Raw genomic sequence first — 15,279 nt, forward strand, 5'->3', positions numbered from 1 at the left:
TGGAGGCGGGGCTGGACGGATGGCACAAAGGTTAAGAGCACTGGTTGCTCAGGGGACCTGGGCCAGACCCCATGACAGCCCATAACCATTTATAACTCCAGTCCCAGGGGATTTGATCCCCTATGCTGGCATTTGGGAGCACTGTATGCATGTGATATACAGACATACAAGCAGATAAAACACCCATACACACAAAATAGTAAAACAAAATTACTTAAAAATATTTTTTTTGCTATTAACTGTTGTTAATAGTCTCTCATAATGTCTAATTTATAAACTGAATTTTATTGAAGAGAAGAATCGATGTCCATAGGGATTGGCATTATCCATGGTTTGGAGCATCTATTAAAGTATATTTTTCATAGATAAAGGGAAATTAACAGTGCAATTGTATTCATCCCCTTGACTGAATGCTTTTCTTGTACACCAACCAGTACATATTCTCATTCATTCATATTTTCTCTCTGTGTGTATGCATGCATACGTATGTGTGTGCATGTGTGCTCATGTGCGTGTGTGTGTGCACACACAGAGACCAGATGTCACTTCAACCACTGCTCTACTTTATTTCCTGAGCTAAAGCATCTCACCGAACGTGGTACCGACTCATCTAGCCTGGTAGTTAGCCCCAGGGATTCTTCTTTCTGCCTCTCCAGAGCTGGAGCCAGGGGCATGTCTCCATGCCCAGCTCCTGCATGGGTGCTGGGGATTGACCTCAGATCATCAGACTTGTGGGATAACCCCTTTTCCAAGTGAAACATCTCCCCAGGCTCATTTTAAATGACATTTTAAGCAGAAAACCCCTATTTCTATTACTGACGGGCTCGGATTACACACATCAGCTCCAAAATTTTCATCCAAGTTTGCACTCCCAACTAGAGGCCAGAACTAGTCTTCAGCTTGGAATTCTAACGAAGTGATAGAAATGATGTCTGAAGTTGAAGCAAAAATCAGCAAACACTCGTAGAACTAGAGAGAGTAGAATGTCTGATCAGACCACGCATTCCCTTCTAGTTTCATTTGATTCTACCTGGTTCCAAAGATGACTTGCAGCAGCTTCCCCTTCTAAGTGTGTTTTCTAAATAGGACATTTCACATCACCCAAGATGCCAACTCTTTTCCTAGTGTAAGGACATTCTTCTATCATAACTGCTTGCTATATTTGGATACTGAGTGGCAAGGATATTGTTCTTAACCAGAGAAGAAAAAGAGAGGGTGGGGAAGAACTCATTATGATCGCAAACCCTGCTTGGAAAACCTGCCTAACAGGCAGCGATTTTAGGTACCAGTTCTATCAAAAAATATATAAATAAATAAAGAAAGAAAGAAAACAGAGCACAGTTCCTCGGGTGCATAAAAGCACTTAAAAAGATCATACAAAATTGAGCCTCTGGGCTATTAAGTTCCCCAAAGGCACTGCAATAGCTCAGATGCCCCATAGTCTGCAAGTGAAGAGGACACAGGGAGGAGCCCCTCCCCCCCCCCACTCCCCCCCCCCCCCCCCCCCCCCCCCCGCTCCAGGGAAGGCAGATCCCCTTTGCTCTCCGGGAAGTCAGGGGCAAGGAAGCAGCCAATCTCCTATGGTTCTGCTTCCTTGGTTCACTCTTTTTCCTCCCAGGCCACCTGGCTCTTCCAAAACCAACCAGACCTTTCTGCAGTGCTGGCTCTGGTTTCTTGTTCCACATTTTGGATGATGGAAAAAGATGATGGTGATGACGATGATGATGATGACGGCTGGTTGGTAGCCTTTGCAGATGCCCATCTTTGAATTTCTTACCCCGCATTCTTCCACTGGCCTAACCCTTGTTCAGTACCTCTGCTCGTTGAATGCTTCATGCCTGCAGTCAGGGACATGGTCCCAAACCCTGTACGACACCCTGAAGGACAGCTAAGTCCATGGTATATGGCAAACGGATACTCAGAAGAAAATTTACTCTGCACGATTTAAGAACAAGAACAAAGGCGTACTGCTCCACTAATGGGGATGGGATTAACTGGAAGCAATGGCATTGAACATATGTGACAGTTAGTTCTGCTGTCTGAACGCTTCCAAATGCCACTGTTTTGGGAAAAAGGATCATTCTCATGATGAAATCGCATGTCTTTTGCAATTTAAAGCCAATCTTAGGGTAAATAGGTCTTTGTTTTTATTTTATCTGATTTAGCAGTATGTTCAAGTAGCAAGGGTCAAATACAACAGAACTTCTCCATTATAAAATAACATTTTGATAGTCAGACCAAACAGAAACTCTGCATCTTAACCCTTCCTGGCTTACTGAACCATTTCCAACTGTTTTTCTGATTCTTACAGTTTAGTAGGTATTCTTGTCTTCTCTCTTCGGAGAATCATTTAGGAAGTTCAGCGCAGAGGTTAAGAATGTGGGTACATACTCAACACCTCAGCACTTGGAAGGCACAGGTTGGAAGATCAGGAGTTCAAGGCTATCCTCAGCCAGTTAGAGGTCAACATGGCCCTAGAACTCTTTTCTCACACAGGAACATCGACAACAGAAGAAGACACTGAAGCTCGTTTGCCTGGCTGTAACTTCAGCCTCTGCTCACAGAAAGATCCTATAGAAGTCACTGAAACCTACTACGCCTCTGCTCGTCCCTACCCCCATAAAACAGAAAAACCGCTCATCCTGTCCACCCGTGGCGCTGCTTCATGAGTACCAACTATGTTCAAACATGAAGGCAGTCGTGGTACAGAATCAAACCAGTCAGCAACACAAGAGTCTGCACGTAAACACCTAAGAAGTATCAGCAAGACTCCTCCCTGGAGCTAAATATTTCACAACCATAGGGGGAATCCTTATCTTTAATCAGGATGCTGCTCCTGAGATTCATAATTTTATCAGGGCACAGATTATCTACTTTTCACAAAAGCAAAATATGTGCTAAAAGGGAACCGCTAGTCGGATATAATGACCCAAAAAAGGAAGAGCGAGGGCCAAGGGTTCAAGTGTGGCTTCCTGCCAGATCCCGATTGAGTTTCTGTTTCCACAAAAGTACCTGTGTGCAATTTAAGTGCTTGTAGTCATTTCCAAGCACAATAAAAGGCCACGCTAAATGGAAGTAATACTGGTGACTGTCACCGTGTGTTTCCCACGGCTGTTTCCTCGCTGGCACAATGGGGTGTTTCTGAGGGGACTGCAGAACAGCGGGCAGCTCTCCCTATGGGAAAGAGCACCTTCACCAGGGAACGAGTGGGGCTGGGAAGTTGGCGGCAGCACCTTAGGGAACATGCTTTCTTGTTCCTGCGTTCTCAGAGCAATGAGGGTAACCACAGGTAGCGTGAGAAGGGTGTGGCCCTGGGGGACAGGGAGAAACAGAGACCCACTGAGACAGGTGGGTAGAATAAGATGCAGGAATCTGACGTAATCGCAAAACCAGTACTAACCTGGAGATAATACCAAACCAAGAAGGCCACAGGGGAGAGAGAGCTAGACTAGAAAGAGCGAGCCATAGTAGAGAGACTGAGAGAGAGAGAGAGAGAGAGAGAGAGAGAGAGAGAGAGAGAGAGAGAGAGAGAGAATGTACCACAATAGACAGCCACGGGAGAGAACCCATGTAATATTTTCATCACAGTGTGACGGGTCAGCTTGCCATAGCAGGGCTCATAGAAGCCTTCGACAAATTGCTAAGGTATCCTCAAGGCTCTTTCCTAGAAATGACACTTCCTCCTAAAGAACAAGTGTGGGCGTGGCCTGGAAGATTCAAAAGGGAAATGCAATATGAAGTTCCCAATTGGAATGTTCAGGCCACCTCTCCACAGGGTTCTATGCTAAAAAGGAAATCTCGCTCTACGAAAGAACACAGCAACACGCTACGGACTGTCACTGGTCAATATCTTCTACGAGCCACAAATAAAAAAGATCAATATCGCGATTGTTTTCCCTCGATACAGGAGAGTTCCCATCTCCTGTTCCTCGTGGCTGTTTTGCATGGAGCATCTGGACAGGACAAAGCTCTTTCTGTGATTATCTCTTCTTTCCTTCCGGCTTGTGCGCAGGGGGCGCGGGGGACAGAGCTGGGGCCTTACCCATTCACGCCAGGCAAACTCTGTGCTGCAGAATCACACCCACAGCCTATGACTTAAGTCTCCAAGAATCGTCTCTGTCACCACAAGTAAGCCCTTGTGTATGCAGAAGGGGGGGAATATCTGAGTGGGGGAGGGGACATGTGCGCGTGTGCCTGTGTGTGTGTGTGTGCACACAAGAGGCCAGCCTTGGGTGCCATTGCTTGAGCCCCATCCATCTTGTTTTTCAAAGGCGGAGTCTCTAATTAGACCGGAGCTCACCAAATAGGCTAGACCTGCCAACCAATGAGCCCCGGCGTTTCCCTGTCTCTGCCAGGATAACGAGTATATAGCACACATCTATCCGGTCACTTCTTTTTGGGTTTTGGGGATTCAGTTTCAAGTCCTTCATGTTTACATGACAAGCACTACTTCACTACCTATCTCTCCAGCTCCCAGACAAGGTTTTAAAATCTACAGATATGACTGAGAAACTTACTTGCGGGGCTGGAGCTATAGCTTAGTGGTCAAGGACTCCGGCAACCAACTGTCACCCCAGTCTCAGGGGGTCCGACACACTGCAGGGCACACTGTACCTACACAGTGCACAGACACAAGCAGGCAGAATGCCCACACGCATGAAGATAAACAGAATTCTCAAAGACTCTTATTTATGACTACTTTACATAAAAAAGCAAACTGTGCTTTAGGTACTAAATCTATTCTCAAATATCTACTTCTGTGGGGTGACTAATTAAATATAATTTATGCCAGCTAAGCCAGGTGTAAACACTGTGGCATCCGGTACAGACCGTTAACCATATCTCATTAGGAAGTTTCTGAATCTCCAACCCTGCAAACATTCTAAGGGGTATGATATAGATGAGTAATTATGCTACCAAGGAAAGTGCTAAAGAAAGTCCCTGAAGGGTCTTTAAAAAAACAGCTCTTAAAAGCCGGAACAGGAAGCGGGCTACAAGGTTATGAGGAATGGCAAAATAAAAATATGACGGTGGCCTATTTCCATAGCGAAGCACCGGGGGGAAAATGACTTCCATTAAGTGAAAATGAACTGTTATTTCATTAAGCTGCGGTCTTATTTACTCTTCTCTATACGATAATAGCGCACCGTGTGGAGGAGGGTCAGCCGTTCACAGCAGCACCTTTTAATTTAGGGAAAGGAGGAAATTGTAAACCCTACCGGACAGTTCCTTGGTTGACGTGGTTCGGCAGGCTGGGGGCTGTGTGTGTGTGTGTGTGTGTGTGTGTGTGTGTGTGTGTGTGTGTGTGTGTGAAGCGTATCTCAGACTCGAATCTTTATTAAACCTTTTGTCCCTGAGATGCAAAAATAACCCTCTTACCCACAGTCATCAGGGCACGCCCTTGAGGGTCTTCGGGCTTCTGGGATAAATGTTTGCCCATCTACCCCTATTCGGCCGCTGGTTTTCTCCATGGCTAGTGGTGCACATATGGAAGACGCCTGTCTCTGGAAGGGGAGGGAAGCAGAGAGGTACCCCTTGAGCTTTCTAATCAGCCCGAACCCCCTATGGGTCTTCCACAGCCCCTCTAGCTATGACTACTGTGTTACTCCCTCGGCTGCCTGTTTCTGTATCATCTGGCCCCGTGTGTTGTTGGATGATCTCAATCCACTCAAGTTAGTGTCTACTGAGAAACTGATCTCCAACACACAGATGCAACGGGTGAACCTGAATACCTTCATTTGTACCAATGAACATATCAATGGAGTATTCTTGAGGACCAGTCTGTAGACAAGACAGCATTGGGGAAACAGAATGAAACGGAAGCAACATCACTCGCTGGTCTGTCTCGGGGACAGCTGAATATGCCATGTGCTGTCATAGAGCTTTATCTTTGAAGAGACCACAGAGAAGGAGGGAGACCAGCCATTGGTTGGCAGAGCAAGCTGTTATAGGGCGGAGCTATACATCTCCTCCTCTTGTGATTGTCCTGGGTAAGCCACAAATGCCCAAAACTTTTTTTTAGCTTTTATTTTTCAGAAAAATTTGCAAGCTGCATAAACTATTTTGTTATGGCCCAATATATGTTCATTTGGAGGTACTTCTTTGAAAGAAAAGAGGCATTACTTTGAGTTTGGTTTTTTTTTCCCCCTCTCAGCAACAAGGAATGCAATTAGGCCTCTACCTGGCGCTCTGTCTGCTCACAGCTTTCCTCTGCCACAAAAGCTTAGTGGTAGAAAAAAAGCCCCCAAGACGCCTTCAGTACTGACCACAGCTGGCCTAGAGCTTGGGAGTCAGCCTCCGAGAACACTTTGTTTCCCTCGGAAGTAACCTCCAAATGCTGGGGATGACAGGATCCAGGGTGCAGAACCCTCTCATCACAGACCTGAAAAACTACAATCTATTAGCCAACACCGGGCTCTCAGTCGGAACACCTGCAAGCCTCCGGCAGACTGCTGCCAATAAGACCTTCTGCCCTTCAAGGCTCAGGGCTTAAAGCGCCAAGCACACCATTCTTGGAACCAGTGTGAGGCTCTGGGTTGATCATGTATTGAGAGAGCTGGTTTACCAAGTAGGAGTACGAGTGACGTCAGAGCTCCCCACACTTTGGAAAGTGGAAACTGAGTAAAATAATGGCTGTCATGATTTGTTTCCTAGGAGAGACATTTTCTGCTTATAAAAAGACGGAACAATACAAAATTTGACGATTTCAGATGTATACAAACTTGAAAATGATTTTTGTGATTTTTGTGTTTTTTAACGCTTATAATGAATCCCACCCCCACCCCCAAACCTCCGCCGAAGGTCTGTTTAAGACGCTGTTAAGGAAAATATTTGAAAACAACCTTTGACTCGTTTGGGAAAATTTACTGATTTTTCAGACTGCACAGGTTCAGCACTTCAGTTCTTGCTATGGGTAGCACAAGGAAACGCTTGAGTCCTGGTACAGTAGGTGCTATGTACTGAAATGGCTACTTGCTACAGAGGCTCTAGTTACGAAAATATACTTTATCAGTCCACCAGAGAAAACAGTTCAAGGCCGTGGTGTGCGGACTCACCTGTCATAAGAAGACTCTACGACCTATTTTATCTTCTTTGCCTTTGGCAGAAGTTTTAGAGTAAACCAGGCTGTTGGTGAAGGAAGTGCCTGTCCCCATTAGGAATGTTGAATTCGGGTCAATGCCTCCTTTTTCATAAGAGGTCAATGAAAAGTTTGAGGCGGAAGTGAAAGCAAACTTTAGAAGCGCATTCTAAGCTTAGGAAGCTCCATGGCGCATCCAAAGGCCCCTCTAGAAACTAGTCTGAGTGACATTAAGCCCAGTGCTCACTTAGAAAGGAAAACGAGACGCCCAGACTCAGTTACGTGACACATTGACGTATCGCCAACGCATCTGTGCTTATTTCTTTACTGTTTACTAGATTTCTCTAAAGAAAGTTGAGTCATTAGCAACCGTGAAATACCAGTAGCATCAGTACCAGTTGTGGGATGCAGGACTAAGGTCACAGGCATCCTGGATTTTTCTAAGACGGCCAAGATGTGCCGAGTCAGAACTCCAAGCAAGCCTCACATTCACACAATCGGATGATGTCCCACGGCGGAGGCTGGCAGGTTAAATGGGAGCCAATCAACCTGAGCGGAATCAATTAAATTCCCTCTTGAGAGGCTTTAAACCAGGGAACCTTGAACCCGAGCGCCCGAAAGTCACGTTGCTTAATTTCAACAACAGTGATGCCTTAGAGAACACACAGGCCATCATTTTTTAAAAGACGGTCTCTAATTGACCTGGAGCTCTCCAGATAAGCTAGACTTGCTAAACAGCCAGCTCCAGGGTATGCCGGTCTCTGCTAGATTAACAAGCATGCACCATACGTCTGGCCGTTTTGATTTGGTTTTCTCTTCAGAGTTTTTGCACTGATGCACACTCACTTGGTTAACAGTTTAGCCTTATCTGTCTTCATACTTCACATAAATGTAGTAATGTTCTATGCAGCAACCCTCTTTAGTATCTTCTTTCGACATCATGTCTGCAGGTAGCTCATTTCATAGCTACTGTTGGTTCTTCCATTGCAACACAGTATTTCAACACAGGATCACACTGTTGACACATGTCTCTGGACACACTTGAACATATACTTCTCCAGAACACACATGTGGGGGTGGGTCGTTTCAAAGATCTTAAGTGGAATCTAAAAGAAATTTATTCCAATGTGTCTCTTGTCAATCACTTTTGGTCTTAACTAGTTCTTATACGGCTTTGAAGAAAGGTCATTGAATTTCTAGATTTATCTTTCTGCAGACTTTAATTCCTGCACATTCGCCAAACATAAGCTATGACATTCGATACATCTTAACTTGTTCTCCCAATCTGTGATTTTCCCAGTAGATTTATTGAAGCTGCTTCCCCCTCAATCAATCTCTCACCCCTCCCTATTTTTTGGTTTTTTTTTTGTTTTGTTTTTCTTTGTTTTTCGAAGCAGGGTTTCTCTGTAGCTTTGGTGCCTGTCCTGGAACTAGCTCTTGTAGACCAGGCTAGCCTCGAACTCCCTGAGATCCGCCTGCCTCTGCCTCCCGAGTACTAGGATTAAAAGCGTGAGCCACCACCGCCCTGCCCCCTCCCTATTTTTTACCTGAGTATTTTTCTTTTTGATAGAGCCAGTGTTGCATATACCGAGAGAGGAAAACGTTCTCTCAAAATTTAAGGCAATTCTGCAGCCAAAGTGTTGCATGTTAGCACTGAACATGGCTGTACAGTAAGAGGTTTTGATTCCGCAGGTGAATTAAAGAACGCAAGCACGAATCATAAAGACTAATTTTAAAAGGATTAAATCCAGCTTCCAAGCTTTCAATGCTTTCCTTACTGTGGAGAATATTCTGTAACTCGAGTGTAGAAATGGGACCCAACCGACAATGGTGTGGTACCAACAACATATGTCTGCCAGTTGTGACTGGCTCCTTGGTATCAAACTTAGCAACTCACATCCCTTCCTGTACCGGGGACTTTCCACATACTGTTCACATGTTTCCTTTGATACATTCGTATGACAACAGGATTTATTGAAATCGATATTGTCATTCCTTCCATCTTATAAGACACGGGAAAGTAACTTAAGTTCCCACATCCGTGACTCAAAAGCCATGCCTCAGGCTGGGTGGGGTGCTATCTCAGATTCAGTTTCCAGCACCCACCCACATGGCGGCTCAGAACGGTCTATAACTCTGGGGGAACCAACACCTCCTTCTGCCCTCCCTGGGAAACGCACACACGGTACATGTACTTGCATGCAGGCAGGCAAAGCGCTCCTATACATATAAATAAATAAATAATATTTTTAAAAGCCATACTGCTCTAAACCTTAGACTGTAGTGCTATGCATTACTACCTTACAAAAAAATGTTAGTGTCATTGTTGATGGCTTCGTTATTGTTGTTTTGATAACAACAGGTTTTCAAGGTCCGGGAATGGTGTGCGAACCGCGGGAGGGAACTCTGCAGACATTTGTTCTGGGTTATGAGAAAGCTGTGACGATGACTGTAACTAGGCAACCCTCTGATTCTGGGAGAACTAATTAAGAAATGAATTAAGGGATCCAACGGGTACCCAAATTAGTCGTCAGGACTCGAAGATCTGGAACATGGGTCTAAATCCAGCGTTGGTGTTTGTTTCCAAAATAAACGTGGTCAGAGAAGTACCAGGGCTGGCAATTAAAACGGATTTAGATGGCTTATGCGTCCACGTGGGAAAGACCTCTTCCTAACTGAATTCGGACATCTCTTCAGTCAATATGCTTCTCATTTACCACCATCCCGGTCATTCTGCAACTGCTGGCGATAGGATTGATTGTGCTGAGGGAGAAATCATTTCAATCAGGGATGTCTGCAGTGCAGGCATAAAAAAATAAAAGCAGAGCGCTTGAGCTGTAATTAGAAAATTCCTTAAGTGTGTTCATGTGCCATATGTTTTAGACAACCACCAACTGGCAAGACTGGTTCCAGAAGGGACGTCTCATGCCCCCGTTCTGGGGCAAACCGTCAGGAGAAACAGCACTCCGACGTGAGATCAGAGCGATCTCTTCGGGCCGAAGCACTTCCCCGTGCCACCTCTAATGGGATTACTTGGCAGACAGCTGGAGGCGTCTCAGCCTCCTGACGGAAATATGATCAGAATTGTTTTCATCTGGTACATCTTTCCATGAGGCCGCTGCCTTCCAGCGCGATAATCAGCGCTTCTGATTATCAGGCGCTCGTTCCAAGGAAACAGGAATTGACTGTGTCCTTGCTTGTCTGATGGGGAGAAGGCTGCCAGCATTCATGTTATAGCTCTTCGGTTGCCCAAGCGAAAGGCAACTAAATGGGGGGGGGGGGAGAAGGGGAGAGAGGGAGGGAGAAGGGGAGAGAAGGAGGAAGAAGGGGAGGGAAGGAGGGAGAAGGGGGGAAGGAGGGAGAAGGGGAGGGAAGGAGGGAGAAGGGGAAGAAAGGAGGGAGAAGGGGAGAGAAGGAGGAAGAAGGGGAGGGAAGGAGGGAGAAGGGGAGAGAAGGAGGAAGAAGGGGAGGGAAGGAGGGAGAAGGGGAGGGAAGGAGGGAGAAGGGGAGGGAAGGAGGGAGAAGGGGGGAAGGAGGGAGAAGGGGAGGGAAGGAGGGAGAAGGGGAAGAAAGGAGGGAGAAGGGGAGGAAAGGAGGGAGAAGGGGAGGGAAGGAGGGAGAAGGGGAGAGAAGGAGGAAGAAGGGGAGGGAAGGAGGGAGAAGGGGAGGGAAGGAGGGAGAAGGGGAGGGAAAGAGGGAGAAGGGGAGGGAAGGAGGGAGAAGGGGAGGGAAGGAGGGAGAAGGGGAGGGAAGGAGGGAGAAGGGGAGGAAAGGAGAGAGAATGGGGGAAGGAGGGAGAAGAGGAGGAAAGGAGGGAGAAGGGGAGGGAAGGAGGGAGAAGGGGAGGGAAGGAGGTCCCATGCTCACACACAACGTGCACACGTATGGACACGGAGATAGTTCATCCAGGCTGTACTATAAGAATTCTCTTTCAGTAAATTATAAAAGACTTCTAAGGGGACTCAAGCACAAGGAAGTCAAAAATCCCATCCATGCAAGCATTAGGACTGACTCCCACCCGCGTCAACGGCTCTTTTCAGAGTTAGCGTCTTCTTACTGACGTTTCGGGTTTAGGGAAAAAGAATCAAGTTTAAGCATCACTGGGAAACCCAAGTGGCACCACGGCTCGGTTCATCCGGACTGTATCAATGTGGAACTGGTGATTTTTATTTTGAATTTCAAGACCAGAAATCAGAAATCTTTTCACGTGGGAATCAGAATGTTGGGAATTTCAGATAACGTAAGATGAAGCTGAAAAAACAACACACTTTCTGTCCACAAGGGCTTTAACCTAACCGTTCATACTTGATGACCGACAATGATGGAAACAGTTATGTTTTTCTTATGTTTGTTTGTTTGTTGTTTGAGGCAGGATCTCGCGCCTTAGCCCTAGCTGCCCCCCCCCCCCGCCTCTGCAGCACAGAGGTTACGGGCCTGCCCCACCACACCTGGCAACAATACAGATTTTCTTGGAGGTCAGTTTCTTTTACAAAAACGAACTTGAGTGAGCCAGAGCTTCGGAAGCTGACCGCGATGATCCTAGCTCGGATGAGATCAGGCACGTTTAAGGTTGGCGTGAATGTAGTAGGCTCTCCATTTACTAGTGGAAACCGGAGGCTCAGAGAGGTCGGTAAATGCCATGATTAGGCAGCAGAAACTGGTAGCAACAACGCCAGGCTGTTTTGACTTGGAGGCCCGGGTCTATTCGTGAGGTCTCAGTCCATGCTGACTAAGGATAACCGAGAGTCCAGCTTCCAGACTCATTGGGGGACAGTCTTCCAAAGCAGTGACAAAGGGCAAGAGTGGCTGTCACTGCAAGGGTGGAAGAGCCAGGCAGTCTGGAGTCCAGTACTCTTAACTCCCTTCTAAATCACAGGGATGTCTATAAATGACCTTGTTTTCGTTTTCTTTTTGCGGTACTCCTAAGTATTTTACATGATGCTATTCTAACAAATAACCATGGAAACCATGTAGCTTGGAGGGGGATGTGGGTGGGAAGGGTGATATAGATGGGAAGGGAAATGTGGGCAGAACAGAAGTGGCTCAGATCGCTCGGCCACAGGGCCCCCACTGGACTGCCTCGGTCCTTGTACTTCAATGGCAACTCTGGTCTGAAACCTTAAGAGGGAGCTAAGACTCCCACAGCTGTGACTGGTCTCCAGGATTTAGCGGCGAGTTGAAGGATGTCATGGAGAAAGAAGGGACAATCTCTTCTTACCTGGGAATCCACAGAGATGATCCGGAAAGCAGCTTAGGATTTGGAGTATTCTAGAAAGAAAATGAATTTGGAGGGTCAGACTGGTTGGTCTCCCACTAGCAATGCCACCATCCCTTAGGAAAATCACCACTCCCTCCCCTTGCTAACACAGAATCTTGAGTCTGGCAGATAATGAGTTGGTCCTCACACATGACTTAATTTAACCTTGGGTAGGCAGAGTAATCTCTCCGTGTCTCTGTTTACTCGGCAGCAAACTGGGGATAATAATAGCTTTCTCACCAAGTGTTTGACTGGATGATAAGCAAAGCGTGCCATGCATTCAACACACCTAGTGCATGACGGTGATATTTAACAACAATAGCTAGCGTTTATTATGAATTCAGAGAGTGCCAGGCATTGTTCCAGAGCGCTGTTCCCACATGCGTGCCCCTTCAGTATCCCAAGGGAGGCACCAGTATCACTAAAATCTGATCAATAAATAAGGCACAGAAATGGTAAATTGCTAGAAGGTGACATGCTGGGAGTCTATGGTGACAAACAGAACCTAGATCGTGTTTGCATAGTATTTGCCCAACTAATTAAAAATAAATTTCTGCTGTTGCTTTTGCTGTATAATATTATCTTTTACCAGACCCAACCTATAACGTATAACTCTACAGAACTCACCACTAAGCCAGTTACTATTAAGACACAGAGATGAGCACCCGAGTTGTAAGTCAACCAGCTACTATCTCACACACCACTCCAAACATCCCTGTGTTTCTTTATCATCCCAGGGTCTTAAGTGATCGTGGAGCACCCTGTGGGGGTTCAAAGCTCAGGTCAGAGATCTCGCAGAGACCATTGGGGAACAAGAGGAAGTAAGGGTGCTTGAAAGAATAAAACAAAAGGAGGGTGGTGGAGGTCAAGCAGGGAATAGGAGAGGGACAGCTAAAATGAAGGGCCATTTGGCAACCCTGATACAGTAGAAGATTCTTAAAATATACTCATCCATGAAAGGAATCTAAATAGAATCATCAAACAATGTGTGAAACAAAGCCCCAACTAGACATCTCTTAATACCAAACGGAACCTCCAGTGCCAGGAATAGGTTACATCTGGTCAAGTGGTTGGCCAGAGAGGCCCATGAAACCCCAAAACAACCCAGGCTAATGCCAAGGTTATCGGTTGCTCTCCACAAGCTAATGGTAAGGACTCACGGCTGAAGATAACACCTACGTAACTCACTGAACACGGAGAAGGCAAGTTGGTGCTTACAGCGGCTTCGCTCCTACTGACTGGTGTTCATGGTACTAGAAGGTACCCTGCCTGCCACCAAAGGAGGAAAAGTAAACACCAACCCAGCTACAACCCCTGCAATCTGCGACGGTTACCTGTCTGTAAAATACGCTGGTATCATAGGGGCACAACCGTTGTGGGAGTAACCACCCATTATCTGACTAGAATTAAGGTTCACTCCATGAGATGGAAGCCACGCCCAACGCTGCTCAGGTGGCCAAAAGCCCAAGACTAGACAGGTTGTAGACCCAGGGTGAAACCAAATACAGCTGTTCTGCTAAAGGAATGTAGCATTACAATGATTGCTAATGACATTCTGCCCTACGCATAGTTCAATATCTTTCTCAGCCATCATCAGAGAAGCTTCTTCCTTCAGCAGGTGGGAACAAACACAGACACCCACGCCTGGACAACGTGCAGAGAACAAGAGACCTTGGAACACGCAATCCTAAACGTGATAATGCCACCGAATCCCTCCCTGCAGGTCTCAGGGAACTATGTGGAAGAGGAGGCAGAAAGAGTGCAAGAGCCGGTGGAGGCAGAAGACTCCGAGAAAAACGAGACCCTCTACACACCAGAGGACAGACGCACGTGTGACCTCCGAGACTGGGGCGGCATGTAGTTGCCACCCGGTTCTAAACCCAATGGGGTCCCAGCGCTGAGAGAGGGAGCAGACACATGCCCTCATCCCTAGCCCAGAATCCATCTCCAGTTGACAACCGCTTGCAAAGGAGATGTGAGTTTTCTCCAACAGAGTCCCAGTGGGCACACAAAGCACACTTCAGGGCAGGCCTTGTGCTCAGCAGGAGGTGCCCCACGTAGAACAAACTCAACAGCATCTCCAGGGGCTTTTTGTCCCATAATACTTGGGACAATTTTTTTTTTAATTTTACAGATCTTTTGCTCATATAGTATGGTTTCCAAATTTGTTTTTAATGGATTTTCTGTGTATGTAAATGTGGATCTCAGCATTGGTAGGTTTCTTGTGCTTTTTCTTTGGCTTTTTTTCCTGTTTGTTTTGTCCTATTCTGGTTTGTTCTCTTCTTCTTCTTCATCATCATCATCTTATTATTATTATTTTAAATCCCTAGTTGTGTTTTAATGAGAAAGAGAAAGGGTGGGTTTGGGTGGGTTGGGAAGTGGGAAGGATGCAGGAGGGGTCAAAAGAAAAGAAAAATAATCAGAATAAACTGGATGAAAAACGATATCTTAAAAATGAATGAATGAGTTACTTGTTCATCAATTCGTTTTGTGTGCTTTGGTGCATTGCCTGCATATCTGTGTAAAGATGTCAGGTCTTGGAGTGACAGACAGTTTTGAGGTGCCGTGTGGGTGCTGGGAATTTAACCTGGATCCTCTGGCAGAGTAATCAGTGCTCTTAACCGCTAAGCCATCTTTCCAGCTCCCGAAAAACAATATATTTTTAATAAAACATCTTTTAAAAAAGAGATAAGATGCCATGCCTGGCTCTGACTTCTCTGGGTCCTTCTCCATCTGCACTAACATCTCCGGGGGTCGTACTTAAACGACAAGACTGACCTGGGCATCCTGAGTTCCTAGTCGCCAACTCTTTCCTTCAACATTTGCCTCGGGAATCCAGTTTCTGAAAAAGAATATACTGCTCCAGTACCACAAACAACGTCGGGACAGCGCCGAGGCCATAAACATAAAACACAACCTACATTTCATAATTGGCTCCGTGAGC

General features: G+C 46.2%; 1 protein-coding gene across 7 annotated transcripts in view; it reads right to left on the reverse strand.

The window, feature by feature from the left end:
- Spats2l (spermatogenesis associated serine rich 2 like) overlaps nt 1-15,279 on the reverse strand; it is a 155,134-nt gene that overhangs the window by 117,326 nt on the left and 22,529 nt on the right. For 6 of the 7 annotated variants that reach the window (XM_075956267.1, XM_075956273.1, XM_075956272.1 and 3 more), the window contains exon 2: nt 12,297-12,346. The exons of the other annotated variant lie outside the window; for it this stretch is intronic. In XM_075956267.1, the coding sequence (XP_075812382.1) occupies nt 12,297-12,346 (50 nt within the window). The remainder of the gene's footprint in view (nt 1-12,296; nt 12,347-15,279) is intronic. 7 annotated transcript variants of the gene reach the window in all.

The sequence above is a fragment of the Microtus pennsylvanicus genome, chromosome 22, assembly GCF_037038515.1.
Source record: "Microtus pennsylvanicus isolate mMicPen1 chromosome 22, mMicPen1.hap1, whole genome shotgun sequence".
Lineage (NCBI taxonomy): Eukaryota > Metazoa > Chordata > Mammalia > Rodentia > Cricetidae > Microtus > Microtus pennsylvanicus.